We start from the raw sequence: 27,255 nt of genomic DNA on the forward strand, positions 1-27,255 counted from the left end.
CCATTGGGATGCAATACCTGATTGCAATATTGTGCAGCATACAATAGGCAAGCACTGTCTCACCAACTGTATATGGATCTGGCTTGTTATTCTTTTGAAGGTAGTACATACTTATAGATCTTTCGCAGGTAGCTGCATACTTATAGATCACATTATTATCTCATTATTTTGCTTTGGGGAATTTGGGTTGTTCCTGTTGTGTTTCTTCAGCTCCTCTCACTCATAACCTTATGAAATGGCTCCCCTATGAAGAAAGATTAAAGAGGTTAGGGCTGTTCAGTTTAGAGAAGAGACAACTCAGGGGGGAATGTGATAGAGGTCTATAAAATAATGGTTGCAGTGTAATGGATGTAGCAAACTACTATAAACCAGATTCCTTCCCCCTTGAGCTTATAATGTGTTAAAGCCTTACAATGTGGACTAAGCTGCATCTGGATCTGACTCCCTCTGGAGAGGACTCCAGGGGTCACAAGAAGCAATCCAGGCTTCAAACTGCACCCCTTGCAGCAGAAGAGGACTGTAAGGTTCATCTGCACACCATTACCAACAGCCCCCGGGAGAGGACTCCAAAGGTCACAGGGAGCAATTCAGGCTTCACACTCCACAGCTCCAGCTTCCAGAGGCCCTGCACCCCTAGCAGCAGAAGACCGGAAGGCTCATCTGCCTACTGTCCCCACAAGCCCCCATGCAATACCTTATCTATTTGTTACACCTTATTTGTTTTTATATGTTTTGATTTTACATAATTGTGTTTAGTACGAGTAATTTGCACAGATTTTATACAGAAGAAATTTAATTCAAAATGAGTCAATAAGGTGGGTAATTAGGAAGATATAGGTAGATTAATTGTAGTGTTTGAGGGTTATTGCTAGACAAATATAAAATAAATCAATAGACTAAAAGTACTTTAGGTTAAATTTACATCCCTGCTCCCTTAGAAATTTTAACTTGATAACAAATCAACAAAACTATGATGCAGGAAGTAGTCCAGCATCAAGACAGAGGCTTTCCAATCTTTTGCATTTAGTGCTGCATGTATGATTATCTCCCAGCTGGCGAGAGGTTGCGTGTGTGCAAAGAGCTCCAGGCCCTCAGAGAACGAGTCTGATCATGGAGGCTAGAGTGGCACATCTGGGAGAGCTAAGAGCGACAGAGAGGTATATAGAGAAAACCTTCAGCGACAATGTAGAGAAGTTCCTTCTCCAATCCAGCAGCCCATGTGATGCCTTGGAGGAGAAAGGTCACCTGGAAGGAGAGCATCAGCTTGATGAGACAGGAAGCAATTCTGTAGCTAGGACCTGCTCTCAAGGTGATGTAGTATCCTCTCGCACTGAGGATTGGTCTCCAGGAGCATGTGCCCAGGAGGGAAGGGTTAGGACGTCAGTTATAGTTGGTGATTCAATTATTAGGAAGGTTGATAGTTGGGTGGCTGGTGGATATGAGGATCACTTGGTAACTTGCCTACCTGATGTGAAGGTGGAAGACCTCACGTATCACATAGATAGGATGTTAGATAGTGCTAGAGAGGAGATGGCTATCTTGGTACTTCTGGGTACCAATGAGATAAGAAAGTGCAAGAGGGGTGTTCTGAAGCCAAATTTAGGGTTTTAGGTAGAAAGATGAAATCTAGAACCCCCAGGGTAGCATTCTCAGAAATGCTCCCCATTCCGATGTACCTATTAGGACTCCTCTCATCCCTCCCCCCCCCCCCCCCAGTGCCCTCTTTTTCCCTCTTATGTACCAGGCATACAGGCTTCTTTCTATGAGGAAGCCTAATAAAATCTAGGGGGGAAAAAGTATACATAATAACTATAGGGAAGCATACTTTAGAAAACCCACACAGAGGCCATCATCTAAACTTTTTTATCTGGGTGAGATCAATACCTGAGACAGGCAGAGTTCCAGAGTCTAAATGCGTGGATGAGATGATGGTGCAGGGAGGAGGCTTTTAGGTTTGTTAGGAACTGGGCATCATTTTAGGCAAGAGGGGGGGGGGGAGGGTCCTTTTCTGAAAGGATAGACTCCACCTTAATCAGAGTAGAACCAGGCTGCTGGCATTAACCTTTAAAAAGAAGGTAGCACAGCTTGTAAACCAGATGATGGGGGAAAGCAGACTGTTGCTCAGAAGTGCATGGTTCAGAATGATGTATCTTTGAAGGATATTAAAAATAGGGCATCCCTGTAGAGAGGTTGCAATAAATGCCAAAGTGGACCATGTGTCTAAAGTGCAGAATGATTCCAAATTACCCCTGTTAACTGATGCTAAAAGTCTAAAAAATAAGATGGGAGAGTTGGAGTGTATAACCTTGGATGAAGAGGTAGATATAATTGACATCTCAGAGACTTGGTGGAAGGAGGATAACCAATGGGACACTGTGATACCAGGGTACAAATTACATCACAATGATAGGATGGATCAAATTGGTGAAGGGGTAGCACTATATGTTAAAGAGAGCATTGACAACACTAGTGGAAATGTAACCAAAGTGTGAATATTCAATCAAACAATAGTGGAATTCAAAATCACCAGTACTTCATAGACCCATCATTATGAAACAAACATATATGAACATCATACAAAAGATGGTAATATCTACTTAGTAGAAAAAGTGGTATTTTCCAGACCTCGTCTTTTTTTTCATATAATTTGAAATTTTTATTGAGGTTCATCCATACATCACACCATATTAAATACCATATAACAGGGTGCAAGAATTATATCATGGTAGCATTAGTAGCTAACAATCTGCTCAATAGCAGATTAAAAAAAATATCAAGACAAGACGAAGACAATAAAATATTACAGCACTCAATATCAGGTAAAGATAAAACCCCAAACATAGTAGGAACACAATGTACAAATAGCATCAATGTGGCACAGAACAGAACCAAATACTACCCCACCCATCCAACCCTAGCAACACAAATATTGCTATTGGAAATACAAATAGCAAGAAATGATACCAAAAAGCTTTATTGCAAGAGAGGACTAGTTAGGAAGTGCTTAACACAGAATGCTTCCAAACCTTATAATGAGACCACACCATTTTAAATTGGTGCATGGACTTATTCTTAGAAGCTGTAAATTTGGTAAGATTATAAACTGTCTCCACTTTATATTGAACATCCTTAAGACAAGGCAACTGCAAGGCCTGCCATTGCCTGGCTATCTCACATTTGGATGCAATAAAAACATATTGGACAAACAATCTTTCATAGGCAAAGAGGAGCATTAAGAAGATCATGTTGAGGAAGCAGTAATAGTGTACTGTAAAATCTCTTCCATCCATCGAATTACCGCATCCCAAAGATTCTTGATATAGGGACATACCCACCACAAGTGGAAAAAAGAACCTGGTTCCAAACAGACCCTCCAACACATAGTAGAAAAAGATGGAAACATTTTATGGAGCTTAAGAGGAGTCATATACCAGCGGTATAAACTTTATATCCATTCTCCATAAAGGCAGCTGAAATTAAGCCTTTACCCGTAGCTTTAAAAATTTCTTTCCATTCTGCAGGAGGCAATACCAGTTGAAATCGAACTCCCAAGCCCTAAGGTAGGAAGGTTTCACTAGTAGTACCAACATGCATCCGTATCATGAAACATTCAATGACACTCATATGATCATATCAACTCTTAATTTAGAACTCATGACCATCATAATAGGCTTCATTGTGGTAGCTGTCACTTTAGGACTCTGCCTTATATTTAATCATAGGTCACAATCGTTAAAGTTGTATAAAAAAATGTTTTAAAGACTTTTTTAATTACTGCAATTAAAATGTTCGTTCATGAACTACTTAACTTGCTGGAATGCAACAATTCTTCCATTGAACAATTTCCGATGGTTAGCTCCGTACTTATTCTTCTATATCCATTCCTTGGTCATTATTCTTGTGTCGATTCACTGCTTGCACTCACTGCTTACACTCTGGTCTCCCGACACGGGACCGTGTTTCGGACGTACTTGTCCTTTTTCAAGGATAATGTTTCGTTTTGACAAACATGGCAGTATAGAACTCAGTGGAAGAATTGTTGCATTCCAGCAAGTTAAGTAGATCATGAATGAACATTTTAATTGCAGTATAATACAAAATGATGTAATTGTAAATAAGGAAATATATCCTTAGCTAAGAGCTCGTATCTAGATTGTAAGGAGGAGAAACTAGAAAAACCAGAAGGACCCCACAGATCTTCCCAAAGTAAAATCTCCTGAGAGTACCAGTCTTGAAAAGCTGGATTCAACAAACCCAGTGAGAATAAACATTTATGGTACAGTGATGTGCTGTAGTGATAATCCCTTGTCTCAACCAATAATTTATGCCACTTATACCATACCCTTAAAGAAAGGGAGAGAGATGAAGGCAGAACAGGAACCAAAGACCAAGAATTTTTAGGTTGCCATATCAATGTTGAGATTTGGAGGGAGCCCAAAACTGCCTGATCAAAAATAACCCAAGGCTTCGAGGAATGGAGGCGGTGCCAGTCCACTATGGCCCTAAAATGAGCAGCCACATGGTACCACTTTAATTTGGGAACACCCAGACCTCCACTCAATTTGGGCTGAAATAAAACTTGATGAGCCACCCTTGGAGGCTTACCCTACCAAATGAAACTCATTAACCTCCTCTTCCAAGCTTTCAGTAAAGCATCAGGTACCTCCACAGGTAGGGTCTGGAACAAATAAGTGAGTTTCAGCAAGATAATCATTTTAATGGTGGCTATTCTGCAGATCCAGAATATATGATTGCGATTCCATTCTTCCAAATCTTTGCCTATGCTAGACCAAAGAGGAGGATAATTCAATTGAAAGAAATCATCACTGTGACCAATAACCCCCCCCCCCCCGATATTTAATCTGATGAGAAACAGTGATATTTAAGATTTCAAATTTTTCCCAGTTAATCTTAAACCCAGAAACCAGGCTAAAGCATCCATTTCTCTCACCATAGCTGGGAGAGAGCTGACCGGATTTGTCAAAGTAAAAAGAACATCATCAGCGAAAAGAGAGTTTTGAAGAGAAATCCCCATAGGTGATACCAGTAATGGTGGGATTAGCCCTAATCCACAAGGCAAATGGCTCTAAGAATAAAGCAAAAGGTAAAGGAGACAGGGGACAGCCTTGCCTCGTTCCTCTACCAACTGAAAATGTGATGAATAGTCCCCATTTACCTTGATGCATGCTTTGGGTTGATCATACAATTGTCTGAACCACTGAAGAAAAAAATACACCAAATTTCATTTTTTCCAACGTCCTAAACAGAAATGGCCAATGAACCAAATCAAACACTTTCTCAGTGTCAACATTGAGAACTACAGAGGGAACATTCTGAAATTTGACCCACCATATTATATCAATAATCTTGCATATGTTATCGGCTGCCATATGGGTCGGAATGAAGCCAGCCTGATCTGGATGGATAATTTGAGCAATAAAGCCAGTCAATCTCATAGCCAAGATTTTAGCTAGGGCCTTCAAATCTGTATTAAGCAAGGAAATTGGGTGATAAGAACCGCAAAGAGTTGGGTCTCGGCTCAGCTTGACCAAAATCGTAATACCCATGTTAAAGAAAGGGAGCAATGCACCTCCAGACTGCAAAAATGTAAAGAATGTAACCAATATTGGAATTAAATATTTAGCAAAGGTCTGATAAAATCGTGAAGTAAAGCTATCAAGTCCAGGTGACTTCCCTAATTTTAAAGACTCTATAGCTATTGATACTTCTAATTCTGAAATCTCCTTATCTAGCTGAAACTGCTAAAAATCAGAAAGAGAAGGAAGAGGAACATTATCAAGGTAGTTATCAATGGCCTCAGAAGAAATAGCAGCAGAGCTATATAGACGAGTAAAATTGCAAAAAATGCTCATGAATGGCTTTATTGTCAGTCAGAATGTTCCCCACTGAATTTTTTGAGCCAATCACTTTTTAAATTTATTGGCCAGTAACTTCCTGGCTTTATTTCCACCTTCAAAAAATAGTTGTTGTGTCAATTTTAGATGGTGCACTATAGATGTGACCTCAAGGCCAGCAAATCTATTGTGAGCCTCGGACAATTGGCTATAAACAGAAGAAGACAAAGACCAAATTGATAAAGGGAATGGAACAGCTCCCCTATGAGGAAAGACTAAAGAGGTTAGGACTTTTCGGCTTGGAGAAGAGACAGCTGAGGGGGAATATGATAGAGGTGTTTAAAATCATGAGAGGCCTAGAACGGGTTAATGTGAATCAGTTATTTACTCTTTCGGGAAAATAGAAATACTAGGGGGCACTCCTTGAAGTTAGCATGTGGCACATTTAAAACTAATCAGAGAAAGTTCTTTTTCACTCAATGCACACTTAAACTCTGGAATTTGTTGCCAGAGGATGTGGTTAGTGCAGTTAGTGTAGCTGTGTTTAAAAATAGATTGGATAAGTTTTTGGAGAAGTCTATTACCTGCTATTAATTAAATTGACTTAGAGAATAGCCACTGCTATTATTAGCAACAGTAGCATAGGATAGGCTTAGTTTTTGGGTACTTGCCAGGTTCTTGTGGCCTGGATTGGCCACTGTTGGAAACAGGATGCTGGGCTTGATGGACCCTTGGCATGTTCTTATGTTCTTATGACCTATCTGAATCAAGAGAAGCTGACGCTCGCTCTTCTTTGTCTTTCTAATAAAAACCGATCTGGAAATAAATTTCTACCTTAACACGGCTTTCAAAAAGTCCCATACCACTGCAGGAGTAACTCATCCATCATTATTATAAGTTAAATATTCCTGTATAGCAGCCCCTATACGATCAACAAAGACTTCATAATCTAAGAGCAAGTCATTCAGCTGCCAGTATCTTTGACCCATATCATAATTATGAAAAGACAATGTAAACCAAATAGGAGCATGGTTAGACCATAACATGGACTCAATATCAGTTAATACCCGGTCCGCAATCCCCTTATCAAATAGAAATAGATCAATGTGAGAGTAGGTTTTATGAGGACAAGAAAAAAAGGTAAAATTCCATGACTTAGGATATCTTAACTTCCAGATATCTATAACGTTTCCCTGAGACCTAAACTATTTAAATGCAGCCCTTGAAGAGTTAGGATCAGGACTTCACCCCAGGGAATTATCCAAAGCTGGGTTTAAGGTCACATTAAAGTCACCCCCAATAATTAAGTTCCTTTCACTGTTCCCTGCATTAGACTCCCAAGAGAATAAAAAAAAAGCCCCTTATGAGAATTCAGAGCATATATGTTAAGAAAGGTGTAAGTGTTGCTCCCCCCACCATCCCTTCCCCATGATAAGGATGAAGAACAAATAATGGCCCCTCAGGTCTGCATAGCATGATTTATACTCAAAGAGAAAATCTTTCCACAATAGAATGCCTACCCAGCATACTTCGCAGATTGGGAACACACTGCCCAAAGCTGCTGTGGGAATTTATCAGATCGCATCAGAGACTCATACCATTGTTCTAGGTGTGTTTCCTGTAAAAACACTATACTAGTTTGCGATTTGTCTAGCTCCTTATAAAGTAGCTGTCATTTCCTGAAGGTATTGAGACTCTTCACATTTAAAAAAATAAACTTAAACTCAGCCATGAAATATAAATAAAGTAGAAACCCTTTGGCTGAAGCTTTGAAAAAGATCTCTTCAAGAGTTTATCAACCCAACAGTTGCTTCCCATAACCATATTTCCAAATTCCAGAAGATATTACCTAGGAAATAGATATTTCCAAACATTATGATACCAAATAGCATTCCAAATGGCAAAAGAAACCACAGAAATCATCTAAATGTAAAATAAAAAAACCCCTCATCCCCCCACCCCCAAGATATGTAGACTACCATCCAGAGAAACCAAATGAGGAAATATCATAAGAAAAAGGAAATAACTTCCCCATCAAGCAAGCAATAAAACTATCAAATATAAATGCCAAAATGCACAAACTTTGAACAATTGTCATCCATCTTGATTAAAGATAGAATTACCCAAAATCACCATCATAAATTTCACATACATGTGAACAAACTGTTGAAAAGAAACTCAAGGTCAGTACAGCAGCAAACTCTAGCTACAAGTTTGGTAATACCAAAAATAAACAGTAGGAAATCACAAGACCCAAAAATTTCGGGGCTCAAGTTGCTCCTGCAAATTGGTGTCGAGCTTTCAGAGTTGCGGTGCAATCTCCAACCTCCCTTCACAATCCGCTGCTAGTGGGAAAGTTCCTCTCAGGGCTGAAGTGGTGCCTTCTGCTTGGACTGAACTGTCCAGCATCGTGTAACATCACCGCTGCCTCGTCCACAGATTTAATGCAATGTGATGTTCCTCAGATGGTGAAACAAAGTCCAAAGGAATGAAGCCGCCGATATCACACATTTTCAGAATGCATTAAACTCATGACCTCATGAAACTCCTGCTGTTTCCATAGAGTGTGGAAGAGATCTCGGCATAATTGGAGATGTTGTGCCCCTCCCATTTCTACGACCACTGCTTCCTCGCAATGTTGAAGATTTGCTCCTTAAGTGCATAAGAGTGAAAAAACGCATCAATGTCCTGGGGCTTGTTAGCACTTTCGGAACCCAGAGATCGATGGGCTCTCTTTAGGTTTTTTTGTTTTGGTTTTTTTTAACAGCACATTTATTTATTTTATTTACAATAAGACAAGTAAAGCTTACAACCAGAAAGGTAATGAAGAGCAAAGCAGCCAAATAAAAGGGCTTCAATTTTGAGAGTTCAGAAACAAGATGGTGTTAGCATTGGTTTACATAACCTTCATCTTTAATAACAAAAATCTTTGTGTACAAGTGCTCCACAGCAGTATTAAACAATGTGTTTCTTTCTTTAAAGCAAAAATATCCTTCATTTTACATGGTTGAAGTAAATGAAATAATCAGATGCACTGTATTTCCAACAGCATGATAGGGATAAATACATAGTACATGCCCAACATGAGGTTTTTTTTAGGTCTTCCTATAAAGTTTTCAGAATTTAAGTTACGTTTGACTAAATTTATTATAATAAAATTATGACCCATTGAAACAAAATATGAAAACAATTTGTTTTCATTTTCAAGCAAAGGCTCTTTTTAGTTTTATGATGGGTAGCAAGTCAGCAGGAGAACTCTCCCCCTCAGTTAGTAGATTCTGGCAGATCTTCATAACCACGACAGTACAGTCTAGATAGTCGGGGGGACTCAGACATACCATGGAAGCGTAAGTTGCACCTGCGTGATCTATTTTCAAGATCTTCCAATTTTTCAGCCAAAAATGCACACACAGATTGAGTACCCGCATGTTCCTTCTGCATACACTTCAAATCCTCCACTTGCGACTCGACCATAAGGTCCAATTCATCAATCCTGTGGCATAGGCCTGAAAGGTCTTCTTGAATTTCCGATATTAAAGTCATTATTTCCTTCTTGTAGGACTTTATGTCCTGCCGTAGATCACCAAACCAGGTGCGCATCTTGTCGTGAATAGATAGATCAGCACCTGCATGTAGAGACACGCTTTCAGAGTCCTCCGTGAACTTGGAGGAGTTGTCAGCCACCATTTTCTCTGGGTTGACCTCAAGATCCCCATCCAACTTCACATATGAAAACTTGCAAAAATCCATGGCCTTCTTTTTAACCAACATTATCACACAGTCAAACCTGATATTCAGGGAACGATTGAATCTCAGATGCCTATGATATCAAAGAGATTAGCCTGCTGGATAGAGGAGCTTGAAATTAGGATGCTATCTGTGACAGTGATGTCATTTCCTCCAAGACCTCATCTTAAGTTATAATCATTGGTGATATGAATGTGTGTTTTTTGAAGAATTTTCTATATGCAAATTTTAAGAATAGAAAGTATGAAAACTTAAAACTTCTCTTTTTCTTAAAGGAGAGCTGCCAACACTGCCAGCACCATTTCAGTGTTTTGGTTCCTTAGAGCAGTAGTGTGACTATCTTATTTGTTCTTTCACAAAAGTATTTAACTAGCGAAGATGTCAGCTGAATGAAACCAGCTGAATGCTCACAGAACAACCAGCAACCTAAAAGCTAACTTTCATACTGGCACTTATACGGATCAAACTGGTTTCATTCAGCTTGATCCTCATAAGTGCCAGAATGAACTAACAGACAATGAAATGCTAAAAAATTAGGGAAGTTAACAAAATTTACAACACAGAAATAATGGATGATTTCATATACCCCAGGATTGACTGGGTGAATGCTATATCAGGACATTCTAGAAAAGTAAAGTTCATAGATGAAATAAATGACTGCTTCATGGAGCAGCTGGTACAAGAACCAACAGGATGGGAAACTTTTTAGATCTAGTCCTTAGTGGAACACAGAATGTGGAATAAGAGGTAACAGTGTTGGAGCCACTTGACAATAGTGATCACAACATTATCAGATTTGACTTCATAACTAGAGGGAGCGCAAAAATGAAATCTACTGCGACAGCATTTAACTTTCAGAAAGGTGACTATGCTAAAATGAGGAAAATGGTCAGGAAAAAACTGAAAGGAGCAACTGCAAACGTTAAGAGTTTAGCTCAGGCATGGATGATGTTTAAAAATAATATCTTGGAAGCCCAGACCAGATATATTCCACACATTAAAAAAGGTAGAATGAAGGCTAAAGGACTATCAGCATGGCTAAAAAGTAAGGTGGGAGAGGCTATAATAGGTAAAAACATCTTTCAAGAAATGGAAAATGAATCCAAATGAAGAAAAAAGGAAACCGCAAAAGCACTGGCAAGTCAGATGCAAACACTAATAAGGCAGGCAAAGAGAGAATTTGAAAAGAAGCTTGCCATGGAAGCAAAAACTCATAACAACAACTTTTCAGGTACATTCAAGGTAAAAAGCCTGCAAGGGAGTCAGTTGGACCATTAGATGATCAAGAGGTAAAAGGAGCACTTAGGGATGACAAAACCATATCATAGACACTAACGGGTAGATTTTAAAAAAGGTGCACACAGGGAAAACAGGGGTTATGCATGATGCCAGGCCAAAGGAAAGAGGTGGGACTAGAGGCGGCCGATACAGTAAGCAACAAAATAAAATTTAAAAAAAGGTAGGAGATAGGGTTTAGGTGGTAGGGAGGAAAGGGGAAGGGTAAGGAAAGTTAGGGTAGGGAAGTTCCCTCCCTCCTTAATTGCAGTGGACTGGGAGGGAACTGGGGAAGGCTGGGATGCATCACCATGTGAAATTTGCAAAAAACTGTAACCCCCTTGTGCACGTGGATTATAAAATCTGGCGCACATGTGCGCATGGCCCAACTATTTTATAACACGCACGCGCATGTTTTAAAACTGCTGCCTCCAAGTGTGTGCGCGCACGCACCTTTCAAAATCTACCCATAAATGAATTCTTTGCTTTGGTATTCACTGAGGAAGATGTAAGAGAGACAACCATGCCAGAAATTATATTTAAAGATGATTATTCAGGAGAGCTGAAACAAATCTCAGTGAACCTGAAAGATGTACTAGTCCAAATTGACAAACTAAAGAGTAGCAAGTCACCTAGATCAGATGGTATACATCCCAGAGTGCTGAAAGAACTGAAAAATAAAATTGCAGACCTGCTATTGGAAATTTGTGAAATATGAGTATCATTATCTCTGGTACCTGAAGACTGGAGGGTTGCCAATGTAATGCCAAGTTTTAAAAAGGGATTAAGAGATGATCTAGGAAACTACAGACCAGTGAGTTTAATGTGTCTGTACCAGGCAAAATGGTAGAAACTATCATAAAAAACAAAACTGCTGAACATATAGATAAGCATAGTTCAATGGAATAAAACCAACATGGTTTTAGCCAAGGGAAATTTTGTCTCACAAATTTACTAATTTTATTCAGGGCATAAATAGAAAGCATTTGACAAAGTCCCTCATGAGCAACTTTTTAGGAAATTAAAAAGTCATGGGTTAGGGGGCAGTGTCCTATTGTGGTTTGCCAACTGGTAAAAAGATAGAAAACAGAGAGTAGGACTAAATGGTAAATTTTCCCAATGGAAAATGGTGAATACCGGAATGGCCCAGGGATCTGTTCTGGGTCCACTGCTTTTTAATATATTTATAAATGACCTGGAAATGGGAACAACAAATGAGGTGATCAAATTTGCAGATGACACAAAATTATTCAAAGTTGTTAAATCACAAAAGGATTGTGAGAAATTTCAGGAGGACATTGCAAAACTGGGAGAATGGGCTTGGAAATGACAAATAAAATTTAATGTGGACAAGTGCAAAGTGATACTAGGGAAGAGTGACCCAAATTATAGCTACATAATGCAAGGTTTCACATTAGGATTCACCACTCAGAAAAGGATCTTGGTGTCATAGTTGAAAATGCATTGAAATCTTCTGCTCAGTGTGCAGCAGCAGCCAAGAAAGCAAATATAATTCTAGGAAAGGAATGGATAATAAAACAGAGAATATCATAATGCCTCTGTATATTTCCATGGTGTGACCTCATCTTGAGTATTGTGTGCAGTTCTGGTCACCAGAACTCCAAAAAAAATATAGCAGAATTAGAAAAGGTTCAGAGAAGGGTGACCAAAATGATAAAGGGAAAGGAGCAATTCCCTATGAAGAAAAGCTAAAAGGTTTACGACTCTTTAGCTATAAAATAATGAGTGGAATGAAACAGGTAAACGTTAATCAGTTGTTTACTCTTTCAAAAAGTACAGAGACCAGAGGACATGCAATGAAATTACTAGGTGATACATTTAAAACTAATAAGAGGAAATATTTTTTTACTCAATGTATAATTAAGCTCTTTAATTTTTTGCCAGAGGATGTGGTGAAAGGTATTAGTGTAGCTGCATTTAAAAAGGTTTGGACAGGTTCCTGGTGGAAATGTCCATTAGCCATTATTAAGTTAGAGTTGCAGAAATCCACTGCTTACTCTTGGGATAAGCAGCTTGGAATCTATCCACCTCTTGGGATCCTCCAGGTACTTGTGACCTGGCTTTGCCACTGTTAGAAACAGGATTTTGGGCTTGATGGACCTTTGGTCTGATCCAGTATGTCAAGTCTTAAGTTTTAATGCATTTTGGACCTGTCAAAAAAGGATTTTCAACCCTGCAGAGTCTGCAAGCCACTGCAGCCAAAGTGAAGGAATATAGAAATATGTCAAACTTCCATAGTGCTAATATTCTGAATAAGGAAATGAAAGAACGTACTAAGAGAGTGGTAGGGAAGGGAGAAAAGGGAAGGATAGGAGCAGGGTGGGATGATAGGGAGGGATATAATGTTGGCTGAATGTTTCTACTATGATGGCTGTTCAATATTTTACTGAAAACTAATAAACAAGTTTGTGAAAAAAAAATGTCAAAAAACCCCTGTGTACTCTCCTGCAATTGACAAATGTTCTGCAAGAACTAGCATCCAGCACTCACAATGTTAACAAATTGGGAAAAGAACATACTGTTTACCCTCTCTAGAGAAAAGCAGTACATAGCCAGCAGAGGAGGAAGCCAAAGGAATGCTAGGAGACCTTTAAGGTAGGAAAGGAGCAATTTGGCTGGCTCTGTTTGTGTGTACGGGGTGGATTCAGCCAGGAGTTGGAGCTAGCAGCCAGGAAAAGTGGAGTGTATCTTGCAACCCTTTAATCAGTTCATCTCCTGAAGAGCTAATTATCAAGAGGAAGAGACAGAAATCTGCCCTCTAAGGAAATAAAGAGAAAGACAGCTGCTCTTGTTTTATAGCCGAGTTCCATATAAAATCCCAACAAGGGACAGAAGAGCCAAGAGTGGTGAGACCGAGAGACTTCATTTCCAGAGATTTCCAGGTCCAGGAGCACATGTTTGGATCATCCTCCTAAGAGAGTGAGTTAATTAATCTAAACTTTGCACAGACAGGGGTAGTTTTTAAAAGGTTGCGCGTGGGCAAACGTGTGTGCGCGCTACCCAGTGCACACACATGTACACCCAATTTTATAACATGTGCGCGCAGGCACGTGCATGTTATAAAATCCTGGGTCGGCGCTTGCAAGGGGGTGCACAATTGTGCATGCTGAGCAGAGCTGCCTTCCCCCATTCCCTCCCCCCTAGCCTGACCTTCCCACCCCTTCCCCTAACCTTCCCCCCCTAGCCCTACTCTAACACCCTCCTGACCTTTATTTTACCTTTTGCACCTGCCTCCGGGCAGGTGTAAGTTGCGTGCGCCAGCCAGCTGCCGGCGCACGATCCCCGGCACAGCGACAAATATGGCCGCTGTGCCAGGAGCCTGACCCCGCCCCCTCCCTGCCCCGTCCACGCCCCGCCCCTTTAGTAAAGCCCCGGGACTTACACGCGTCTCGGGACTAATAGGCCCGGCGCACGTAACCTTTTTAAAATCCGGCCCACAGTATCTTAGCAGAGGAGGGAGAAGGTTTACTTCCTTGCCTTTTGTCCCCGAATTCAGCATTTCATCTTCATTTCTTCAGCTTTTCAGGCAAATTCAAGCATAAACCCTTGCTGGAAAAGAAAGACTGGCAGACTGTGGTCTTCCTATAAGAAACTGAAACCAAACCAGTTTTCTGTTTAGTACCAAGTAAACCATTTGGGGAAGCTCCCCAGGAGAGAGACCTTTCAAACACTGCAGTGCTCTTCTATTTGGCCTGTCATTTGGCCAGCTCCACCATCAAAAGGGACTTTTTCATCTTATTCATTGCTTTTTTTTCCCCAATCAATTTTGTGTTTGGGACAGGGTGCTTGTTACAAACTGGTGACATTGAGATGGATCTCCCCACCCCCCCCGCTTTTGAGTACTGAGGGGTAAAGACAATTTTTTTAAGTTGTGTACGTCACTGTTTTTCTCCCCATCCTCTATTAGCGTTCTTTTCTTTTTTTCTTTTTTTTTTTTTACTATCCATATGAGTACGTTGGTTGCCCTGGCTAATAGGCCATACCCAGTGTTATTTTTGCATTGCTTGATATAAAATGAAAACGCTGCAAGTTTATATTATACTTCACTAATATACTTTTCCCATTTAATGTTCTGGTTGGATTTACTGACTACTTACACAATACTAGTAAAAGAGTTAATTACTGTTTTTTTCTGGTGAGATGATTTTAGCTGGTCTATGGTGCCACAAGTGAGAGATTGTTTGGGAAGGGCACAGAATTGTGGTATCGGGGTAACCAGGACCCTGTCTCATCCCTGACTCAGGCTACGAACCAGAAGATAAATCATAGTAGTAAATATAATTTTTCATGTGGTGCCCCCCACCCCAAGCATAGGGGTAATTCATAGTCAGACCCAAGGGGGTGGGGGAGGGGAGGAGGAGCGCACAGATAAATGTTAATCAGTCACTTACTCTTTCAAAAACATACACAGACTAAGCGACACTCCATGATGTTGGTAAGTAGCACATTTAAAACAAATCTGAGAAAATTCTTTTTTACTCAATGCACAATTACGTTCCTGAATTAATTGCCAGAGGGTACAGTACAGGCAGTTAGAGTAGTTGGGTTTAAATAAGGTTTGGACAAATTCCTAGAAGAGAAGTCCATAAATTGTTATTAATCAGGTGGACTTGGGGAAAAAGCCACTGCTTATCCCTGGGTGTTAGCAGCATGGGATCTATTTATTGTTTGGGATCTTGCCAGGTACTTGTGACCTGGATTGGCCACTGTTGGAAAAAAGATACTGGGCTTGATGAATTCTCTGTCTGACCCACTATGGCAGTTCTTATGCTTTCATATTCTGTGAGACGCTTTTTCTAATTATTTATTTTATTTATATTCTGCTTTTCAGGCTTTCATAGTAGATTACATTCAGGTACTATAAATAGACTGTCTATTGTTTCAGGGCAAGTTGATTGTTCAGTGCACTTCTTGGTCTATAATAGCAGACACTTTCCTTTAGAAAGCAAGAAATTAAGTTCTCTATTGTATTGTTTTGCTTTTCTAAATTGAATGTGGCTGCATCCCAAAATCTTCATAGGTTAGCTGTATAAAAGTACTTTGTGAGATTCCATTAACTTGCATGCAATAAATATTGATCCAAACTAGCCTGTAATAGGCATGCAATGAATGCTTCAGCTCTTTCTTGTCCTTTAATTTGTCCATTAATATTGTGCTTGCCTGTTGAGTACATAATCCCCACTTGAAAATTAAATGAACTGCATCAAAGCCCTGGATCTCCCATGGTGCCATGGCAAAAGCCGTTACATTTAGTTTTTGCGGTGGAATTCTTCAGTCCCCATGAAATTGTGGGTGACTATCTTGTGTGTCCAGGAAAGCAGCAGCTGGCAGGGCGAGTGCAGGAGTACATTCATTCTCCCTGCACTGATCAGGCTAATAGGGGGAAAAAGAGAAGGAAGATGAAAGTAGTGGTGTCTTGGACTGAGCACCGCTTCTCTGCTGCACAGGGTCTGACTGGCATTTTGAATTGTGCATCACTGTGGTGGTTTTGCATGATTTAATGAGTTGGACTCTAGATGACACAGGAAAAAGATGAGGCCCAGAGCAGTACCACTCTGAGGCAGTACTGAGAGAGGATGTTAATTTTGCTGGTGATTGAAGAGGATTTGTAAGTATTGCTTTGTGGGGAAATTATTCTACACAAAACTTTGGGGAAAAGAGATTGAGGGTAAATTGACATTCTGTGTGTGTTTGATTTAAAAGTGTATGGTAGGTAAAATTTCAGAGTGTGACACCCCCTGGACTGCTTACCTCGTAGGGCGGTCCTGGGTTCTGGAATGAGCTGGCAGGATCCCCCCTATGGCAGACTCAGTCAGTCCTCGTGTTCTTGGCGCCTGGTGCCTCCACCTGGGGAAGAAGGCATTAGTGGGTGGGATTTCCCTCCCTTCACCCCAGGAAAACAAAATGGACTGTGAACAAGGCTGGAAGTATATACAAATATATATAGGTTTATTAAACTATACAAGCACATACATTTCTACATGACTATATACATGGTTAATAGGATGTCAAACAGTACACTTATCTACTTGTGGTTAATAATCTCAGTCTACACAACTATATACATTTCTACAAGGTAGCAAGAACATTTAATATTTGGCAATTTGGGGTTGTTGGCCCCACAATGAACAACAAAATAGAATTGAAGCGGCCTCTTGTGTTCCCACTTACTCAAGTATTATTATTATCCTCCCCCCTCTATCCCAAGTCTCACCCATGTGAAAAGATGCAACTGGGCTGGTGGACAGTGTTGGCCTGGGGGGTTCCACTGTATCTAAACCATCTCCTTCTGCTCCGCTGAAAGGTCCATGCCAATGCTTGGATCCACGCCCTCCTGGGGAATCTGACACCACCTTCTGGTCTGTCACTGGAGTCCATGCCCTCCTGAGGGACCTGTCTCCATATCCTGGACTGCCGCTGGAGTCTATGCCCTCCTGGGGGGACCCAACTCCACCTCCTGGCCTGCCGCTGGGGTCCATACCCTTTGTCAGGATCCAACTCCACCTCCCGGTCTGCTACTGAGATCCACGCCCTCTTGGGAGACCTGACTGCCTCCTGGACTGCCGCTGGAGTCCCCTTGCTCAAGGTGGACCATGCCTTCCTGGAGGATGTGACTCTGCCTCCTGGACTGCCACTGGGGTCCTCTTGCTCAAAGGGTCAACTTGAACTCCAGCTCTGCCACTGGGTCCCCTCACTCAAGGGGGGAACCAATCCACCTTCTGGCCTGCTGCTGTCCTTCAGTTCTCCTCTCTCGGTAAGAAAGTTTTCCCTGGCTTGGGCTTATAGTTTCACTAAGCTCATGGCTGTTTTAGCATTCAGTGGTTCTGGCCCTCCGCAGTCTCAGCTTTTAGTGATTTTAGCTCCGCTAAGCTCATGGCCAGGCATGTTCCGTTACCCAGCCTGGCTTTTGATTTATCTGTTGTCTGACCCTGTATTAGGGATTTGAATCAGGTCTGGAATCGGATCTGCAATCGGAATCGTGTGATCGGGATCAGAATCGTAGCCATTTTTTTTTTTATTGGCTGCGACCGATCCCCAAACCGATAAACTCACCCGACCCCTAAAATCAAATTCTATAGAATCCTCCCATCCTCCCGAGCCCCCCAAAACTTTCCTTAAGTACCTGGTAGTCCAGCAGCCCTCCCGACCCCCCCAAAACTTTTTTAAAGTACCTGGTGGTCTAGAGGGGATCCCGGGAGCTATTTCCCGCTCTTGGGCCATCGGCTGCCAGTAAACAAAATGGCGCTGATGGCCCTTTGCCCTTACCATGTGAGAGGGGCTACTGGTGCCATTGGCCAGACCCTGTCACATGGTAGAAGCAATGGATGGCCTGCGCCATGTTTAAAGATGATCGCTCCCAGGATCCCCGCTAGACTACCAGGTACTTTAAAAAAGTTTTTTGGGGGGTCGGGAGGGTGGAGGATGCTAAACAATTAGATCTAAAGGGTCTAAAGATACGAAAACCACACAAACCATTCATGGGGTTTCCTATCTGTTTTTTGGGGGGGCTCCGATATCTGACAAATTTTGAAATATCGTACCGATATTTGAATCCTTTGATTTTTAATGATATTTTGTACAAAATTAGCAGCAGTATCCAGGTGACTGTGACATGCAAATCCCCTACCTGAATCTGTGTCTTATCTGTTCAATGGTTAAGCACCAGTAAGGGTATTTTGGATTGCTTGGGCTGGCAGCTCAATTTATATTGTTGCATTGTTCTCTTTTTTTCTCTGCTGCAGTTCACTTAAATGGTAGCATGCTCAAACCTCTGTCTCTTGTGTGTGTGTGTGTGTGTGTGGGGGGGGGGGGGGGGGAAGTTTCAAGAGTATGTTTCATATAAAAAAGACGTGTATGTTGTAAAGACTCTCTTCAAAATTTAGCGATGTGGTAGCAGCAGAGAATAAATCACCAAATGAAACACTGTAACACCACAGATTAATTACGATAATTCCTAATCACCCCAAGTGAGGGAAATTCTTTTTTCATACAAATACCAGACCTCATAAATAGGCATAGTTGGTAATGCTAATTTAGCATATAACGAGTCTGCCAACTTTTATAATCATAGGTCATTGATATATATTTTTTTGCTTTCGTGAAAACACTGCACCAAATAGTGTGAAAAATAGTCACTTATTGTAATCAATACTGAGAATACATCTATTTTTTGCTTTCTTCTTTTTTCATAAGTCAAATTGACAAACTTAGCTTAGCGTTGGTGAATGAAGAAACGCCATATTCTTCATACGAGGCTAGTATGGAAAAAGCCCGACACTGGATCCGTGTTTCGGCGCATGCCTTTGTCAAGGGCCGAAATAGCTGTCAATATAAATATGCATCATTAATAAAAGAATTAGATCAAAAAACAAATAAGTACTTATCGATTACAGTGGACGAAATCAGTACACGAACATGATGTGGAGCGGCTAGAGATGGCGGCGTCTGCCGATATTTCGTTTCTTCAACTCAGAGTAAATGAAAGCGCGCCCTTTCTTAAACAAACTCACAACCAATCATGATACACTACGTCAATGATGACGTTATCAAATAAGGGTGGCATTTAAACCATGGAAAACCATTCCACCGCAATATTGAGACCCTGCGGTTGAATCGTGTTTAATTTAAAGATCCATTGCTGTTCTCTAACATTCAATAATTTTTGTGGATCACCTCCCCTCCCTGATAATTGAATACAGTCAATCACCCTCCATCTTAGATCCACGAACTGATGTTTTTTTGAAAGGCAATGTGCTACTATAGGAGCTTGAATTTTTTCAGTCTGCAAACAACTTTTGTGTTCAATAAGTCTCGTGCGTATAGGACGTTTAGTGCGGCCAACGTATAACATGTCACAAGGGCATTTTATAATGTATATCACATAAGCAGTCTGACAATTTGAATGAGTTCTTGCCGACCATTTTCTTCCTTGCATATCAATCCAGTCGGGACCTGCTAAAGTAATTGAGCACAAAGAACATTTTTGACATGGCCAATGTCCAATGGGTAAGTCCGAAGCTGCGATATTAACGGGTGCAAAATATGAATGAGTTAGAATCTCTCTTAGATTCCTGCCACGGCTATACGGGAACCCTCGCTGAACGACCTCCTGCAGTCGATCTCCTGCCGGCGCCATTTTCCGTACGGAAAACGATTTGCGGCAGGAGATCGCTCCCGGACCCCCGCTGGACCCCCAGGAACTTTTGGCCAGCTTGGGGGGGCCTCCTGACCCCCACAAGACTTGCCAAAAGTCCAGCGGGGGTCCGGAACGACCTCCTGCGTTGAATCATTTTGGTCTATGGCCGCCGCCATTTTGCGGCGGCCATTTTGCAAAATGGCGCCGGCTGAAGACTACACGATTTAGTGTGCCGGTTTCCTGCTCTCCCCCTTCCCCCGATTTAGCTACGGACCGCCGCTACGGAGGTAATTTAAGGCTACGGAGGTAATTTAAGCTACGGACCGCCGCTACGGACCCCCAGGTAATTTAAGGCATTGGGGGGGGGGATTTAATTTAAAGGGTCGGGGTGGGTTTTAGGGGGTTTTAGTGTGCCGTGTTTTAGTGTGCCGCTGGACCCCCAGGTAATTTAAGGCATTTGGGGGGGGGGGGTTCGGGAGGGTGGGGGATTTAATTTAAAGGGTCGGGGGTGGGTTTTAGGGGGTTTTAGTGTGCCGGCTCACGATTTTAACGATTTTCACGATACTTTACACACTCAAACGGCAACAATACGATTCCCTCCCCCTCCCAGCCGAAATCGATCGTTAAGACGATCGAGGTCACGATTCACATCTCTAGAATATATGTGAGTGGATTCAAAGTGAGCCATAAATAAATTGGCCAAACTTGGCGCCATGGTGGTGCCCATAGCAGTCCCGTGGATTTGTTTATAATACCATCCATTGAAAACAAAATAATTTTCTTTAAGCGCTAATTCTGCCAGATTCAACAAAAAAGTTGTAGGAATATGATGAGGTCGTGTTCTGGTCTCTAAATTCTGTTCCAAGATGGTGAGGGATTGTGGTTGCGGGATACTGGTATACAATGCACGTATATCAAGAGTAACCAAAATGACATCTGTTGAAAATCGAACATTAGCTAAGATGTTTAACATCGATTTAGTGTCTTTCACATAAGATTTTATCCGTGGAACCAATGGTTGTAGAAATTTATCGACAAAAACCGAAAGTGGTTCAAGGAGAGAGCCGATAGTACTGACAATAGGTCTGCCCGGTGCATCCACACTATCTTTATGGATTTTGGGAAGCATGTATATAGTAGGAGTACTATAAGCTGGATTAATAAGGAACGTTTTTTCTCTTGAAGTCAAAAATCCAATTACAAAAGCATCTTCTAGCCACTCCACATCATGTTCGTGTACTGATTTCGCCCACTGTAATCGATAAGTACTTATTTGTTTTTTGATCTAATTCTTTTATTAATGATGCATATTTATATTGACAGCTATTTCGGCCCTTGACAAAGGCATGCGCCGAAACACGGATCCAGTGTCGGGCTTTTTCCATACTAGCCTCGTATGAAGAATATGGCGTTTCTTCATCACCAACGCTAAGCTAAGCTAAGTTTATGTCAATTTGCCTTATGAAAAAGAAGAAAGCAAAAAATAGATGTATTCTCAGTATTGATTACAATAAGTGACTATTTTTCACACTATTTGGTGCAGTGTTTTCACGAAAGCAAAAAAATATATATCAATGACCTATGAGTATAAAAGTTGGCAGACTCGTTATATGCTAAATTAGCATTACCAACTATGCCTATTTATGAGGTCTGGTATTTGTATGAAAAAAGAATTTCCCTCACTTGGGGTGATTAGGAATTATCATAATTAATCTGTGGTGTTACAGTGTTTCATTTGGTGATCATATAAAAAAGAAACATAAGAACATAAGAATTTGCCATACTGGGTTATACAAGGGTCCATCCAGTCCAGTATCCTATTTCCAACAGTGGCCAATCCAGGTCAGAAGTACTTGGCAAGATCCCAAAACAGTAAATAGTTCCCATGCTGTTACCGCACAGTGATAAGTGTGCCTATTCCCTAAATGGTGAATTTTCAAAACCCGATGCATGTCAAAATTAGGGGATGTGCAAATATCTCGGACTGAAGCATGCTTAGCAGATTTTAAAAGCTATTCAGATATATGCTTATCTCCTGCAGCGTGCACATCTTGGAACTTCTCAAAAAAGAGGCAGGGCATGGGCATGGGCAAGGTCTGGGCAGTTTATGTGCGGTACCTGGGCAGTTCGAGACGTCAACCAGAAATTTGCGCATAAATACTTATGTGATACAACATGCACCAAGGTCACTTGCCATGCAACTTTACTTATATTATGGATGGTGTGACGGGACAAGGTCCAGGAATTGGACCCAGGCCATGTGGTCATATGGGTGGGGCAAGGTCAGGTTGGTTCTATTTTGGAAAATGATGCCAACCGGGCTGGGCATAAGGGTGCACCCCAGCCCCACCATGGGATCCCCATCTTGAATTTAAGGTTCAGAGGGTCTTTTTTTTTTTATCATGGCTGACCATCTTCTTTGTCGGTCGTGATAAACTATTTGCATAGGCTTGCCTAAACATGACCTTCCTTGCATTCATTTGCATTATTCATACATGCAAATCACATACAAAGAAGATCATTGTGATGGGGAGGGAACCTGGGCAGGGAAATGCAAAATATTGCATCTAGCATGCAATATTTGCCAATCTGGGTTATACAAGGGTCCATATCCAGCCCTTTTTCCAACAGTGGCCAATCGAGGTCAGACATACTTGGTAAGATCCCAAAACAGTAAATATATCCCATGCTGTTATCACACAGTGATAAGTCATGCGATATTGCCACAATAGTGCTCCATTATGCGACATACAGTGTTTAATGCATGTTAGAGGAGAACCACAGCTTCATGCACTTCCCTGCAAGATAGAATTCAAGGAAGTGTAAAGTACTCTTCAGGTGGTGCACAAGGAATTAATGGATTTAAGAAGAATTGAGTAAAAGGATTAAAATGGGGACTAAATTCTAACCACCTACAGTGGGAAGAGCTGGGAAATAAATTTGGGAATTTAAAGGATTTGATCTACATTCAATCTAAGCAATTGGAGTAATTGAGAAGAGAAGGAAATTAAATATTAAGGGGCAGATTTTCAAAGGGATACGCACGTAACCTCCGAAAAGCTGCCCCTGCCTGCCCCTGCGCATGCCGAGCCTATCTTGCATAGGCTCGGCGGCGCGCACAAGCCCCGGGATGCGCGTATGTCCCAGGGCTTCGAAAAAGGGGCGGGTTCGGGGGGCACGCAGCGTGCGCATGTTATAAAATCAGGCATAGATTTGTTCGCGCTGGGTTGCGCAAACAAATCTACACCCGCGCGCAGGTTTTAAAATCTGCCCCTAATAGTGCTTCCAGAGAAATTCAAAGACTTTGCTAAAGCAGTGGAGTCACATATTTCTTAATCTATCTGCTGTCTTATTATTTATCTTTGATTGAGAGCCAAATTGAAGAATGGCGACGGCTGAAGAAAACACGATTCAATTGCAGGAGGCCGTTCCGGACCGCCGCTGGACCCCCAGTGCCATTGTTGAAAATCGGCCTTCGTAAGAGCAGCAGAGCTCCCTGGCAGAAGTATGCCATTATCAGACTCCTGGCCTGCTCCTGACTCAATTTCTTCCTAATCGCCACCATCTTTACATGACTCCGTTTCCTCCATCACCACATTGGTGAAAGAATACTGCCGTAAATCAAGCAACTTTTTTTTTCACTGACATCCTTGAAGAAAGGCAAGCAAGATCCTAAGTCTGCAGCAGACGTGCTCTCATCTAGATGACGACAACATTTCAAGCAGATTACAGGATCTAAGACAGCTCTCTCCGGGGAAACCTGCGCGATCGGCGCCGAGCCCCGCCGGGGGAAGGTTAGTGACAACTCTCCCCAGCCGAACGGCCTCAGCGCCGATAGCGGGCAAAAGAAAAAACTCTGAAAAAAGCCGGCCATCGCTGGAATTAAAAAGATTAGTAGGAGAAACGCGCCGAGACACGCCCACCCAGCCTGCTCCCACCAATCACAGCAGGCCCTGCTGGGCTTTAAACCAGCTTAAGCCTTTAAAGCCGACCAGCCACCAGGCGCCGCGCGCCGAAGGAGCGTGACAAAGGGGCCTGCCCCTTTGAGCGCCCCTTCGAGCAGCCCCCTTCAGACAGCCCAGAAGAATTTGTCGTGGTCTTTGTTCGTGGTCTCCTTCAAGCGGACGCAGAACATCTGCAGTAAGCTCCAACGCTTTCTGCCACGCTCCTACCGGAAATGACATTACAGCACCACGTATGTACATCCCAAGCAAGGCCTCATAAACTGTAACGCTATGACCTTTCAGGACAGGATCACCGCTAGCAACCGGTCAGACAACCCCATTCACACCTACTGAGGACAGAGCACTCTTCCAACCGAACCAACAAACTTTCAAACTCTTTCAACAATCATCCAAACCTCTCTTCAGTCAGACAGACACCCTGAGTCATCCATTCATCTCAGACTAAGCCTCCTCCAGAACTCCACTCATCATGCATACTTACTACATCCCAATCATCCACAACCAAAGGAGAATCCCTTCAACTAACACCACCAACGTCATTCAAAAAAGAATTATCCCTATCATGACATCTCCATTGAACCAACTTCTAGGCCTCACGCTACTCTCAGTAACCCTCTTCAATGCGCAATCCTTAACTAAGAAGGCACATATTCTCAATGATTACCTTTTGGATTCCAACCCAGACATCTGTGCCATCACAGAAACCTGGTTAAAAAACTCGGACATAGCCTTAACCAACCAACTACCCATCCAGACATATGACATTTTCACCTTCCATAGACTCAAAAAAAGAGGAGGCGGACTTCTCCTAGCCTCCAAGAAAGAACTCAGACTGACAGCACTTTCTATCAAGACAGAGTCCAAATTGGAACTGGGTCTAGTCAAGTCAAAACATCTACAAATACTCTTAGTCTACGCTCCCCCGGGAGTTCTAGAAACGGACCCTTCACCCCTCATAGAATCCATCGTGAAACATATTAACTCAGACCTTCCAACAATGATTATGGGGGATTTCAACCTCCATACAAACGCAACTCCTCGCTCTGCGAACTGCGAAGCCCTCCTCACCACCCTCGGCGCTATGGGATTTACTCAGACCATCAACAGCCCCACACATAAAGCTGGACACACTCTGAATCAAATATTCATCAACTCCAATTTCTCTTGCACAATAGAACCCACCTGTACCCCAGTCCCTTGGTCAGATCATTTCCTGATAGAATCTTCCTTCTCCACACACAAACAGACACACACCTCCCCACACCTTTCTACCATTCAATTCAGGAAAGCATGTCCATCTGATACACTCAGCGATCAGCTCTCCAAAGAACTCTCTAACTTAGACCTAGCTAACCCTGACTCAGCCCTATCCTCCTGGCACAAGATTACAGAAGCGGTCACAAACAAATGGTGCCCTATAGTCTCCAAATCAATCAACCCAACAAAATAGGGAAATCAACCTTGGTTCAGCTCTGAACTTAAACAGATGAAAAAGACCTTACGCCATAAAGAAAATAGATGGCGCAAAACCCCTAACACTTCTACCCTTTCTACATACAAGGGATTCTTACATCACTACAGGACCACCATTCTACAGAAAAAAAAGGAATTCTATGCAAACAAAATACACCATTTCCAATATGATGCCCAGGCCCTATTTGCTTACGTAACACAAATCACCAAATCTACCCCCCCACCTATTCCAGACGAACATGCTCTTTCCAAGGCTAATGAGCTCACTTCATTCTTCCAACAGAAGATCTTAAATACCCTCGCCCTCCTTCCTCCAAATACTACACCTCTCAAGTCAGGCGAGAATCCCCAGTCTCATACTAGACCCAAATTTGACAGTTTCGAATCAATCTCCACTAAAGAGATGGAATCCCTTCTAAAAAGACAGAAACCATCAAGCCATCCGGCGGATAACATCCCATCGAGACTTCTGCTTCTCATCCCAAATGCGATCTCAGGACCTCTGACCAGTATCATAAACAGCCTTCTAACGCAGGGAAGCTACCCAGACAGTCTAAAAACCGCCTCACTCAAGCCCCTCCTCAAGAAACACAACTTAGACCCTAATGTATTAGCTAATTTCAGACCCATCTCTAACCTCCCATTCATTGCCAAACTAACGGAGAAACTGGTAAACACCCAGCTCTCCGAATATCTTGAAGACCACAAGATCCTATACCCCTCGCAATATGGTTTCCGTAAATCACGCAACACGGAAACCCTCCTCATTTCACTTACTGACCACATCATCATGGGGTTAGACAAAGGACACTCCTTTTTGTTAGTCCTGTTAGACATCTCGGCGGCATTTGACACTGTCAACCATACCATCTTGCTGGATCGCCTAGCAGATATCGGCATTTCCGGATCTGCCCACAATTGGTTCAAGTCCTTCCTCAGCAATAGAACTTTTAAAGTCAAAATCAACAATAAAGTGTCACCCCTAACAAAATCAACTCTTGGTGTACCTCAGGGTTCCTCCTTATCTCCAACCCTCTAACATATACCTCCTCCCCCTCTGCCAACTGTTAACAGACCTCAACCTAATTCATTATCTGTACGCTGACGACATGCAGATTCTAATCCCGATAACAGAATCAATCTCAAAAGCGCTCACCCATTGGAATAACTGCCTTCTATCCATCACTAATCTGCTCAACAGCTTAAACCTGGTTCTCAACGCCTCTAAGACAGAGCTGCTCCACATCTCCTCAAATGAAAACAATATCTCCCCACCATCACCACACATCTCTCTCATTACCTGTAAGCAGGTTAGAGACCTTGGGGTAATACTAGACAACCGACTAAACCTTAAGAAAATGGTCAACACAACCTCCAAAGACTGTTTCTTCAGATTACAGGTTCTAAAACGACTTAAACCACTCTTATTCTTCCATGACTTCAGGGCAGTCCTCCAAGCGCAACTGTTCGCCAAAATAGACTACTGCAGTGCCCTTTTCCTAGGCCTACCCAAAGCCACTACCAAACCACTGCAGATGATACAAAATGCGGCTGCGAGATTGCTGACCAGTACCAGACACTGCGAACACATCTCACCCATCCTCAGGAACCTACACTGGTTGCCAGTTAATTTCAGAATTCTATACAAATCAATCACCATAATTCATAAAACCATCCATCAGCATCTTCAACTCGACCTGGAAATCCCATTCAAACTCCACTCCTCTAACAGACCAACTAGAGATATTCTCAAAGGCACTCTGAATTTTCCCCCTACTAAAGC

General features: G+C 42.0%; 1 protein-coding gene across 3 annotated transcripts in view; it reads left to right on the plus strand.

The window, feature by feature from the left end:
* YIPF7 (Yip1 domain family member 7) overlaps positions 1-27,255 on the plus strand; it is a 177,891-nt gene that overhangs the window by 146,232 nt on the left and 4,404 nt on the right. For 2 of the 3 annotated variants that reach the window (XM_029588513.1, XM_029588502.1), the window contains one exon: positions 13,698-13,817. The exons of the other annotated variant lie outside the window; for it this stretch is intronic. In XM_029588513.1, the coding sequence (XP_029444373.1) occupies positions 13,698-13,817 (120 nt within the window). The remainder of the gene's footprint in view (positions 1-13,697; positions 13,818-27,255) is intronic. 3 annotated transcript variants of the gene reach the window in all.

The sequence above is a fragment of the Rhinatrema bivittatum genome, chromosome 1 (genome assembly GCF_901001135.1).
Source record: "Rhinatrema bivittatum chromosome 1, aRhiBiv1.1, whole genome shotgun sequence".
Classification (NCBI taxonomy): domain Eukaryota; kingdom Metazoa; phylum Chordata; class Amphibia; order Gymnophiona; family Rhinatrematidae; genus Rhinatrema; species Rhinatrema bivittatum.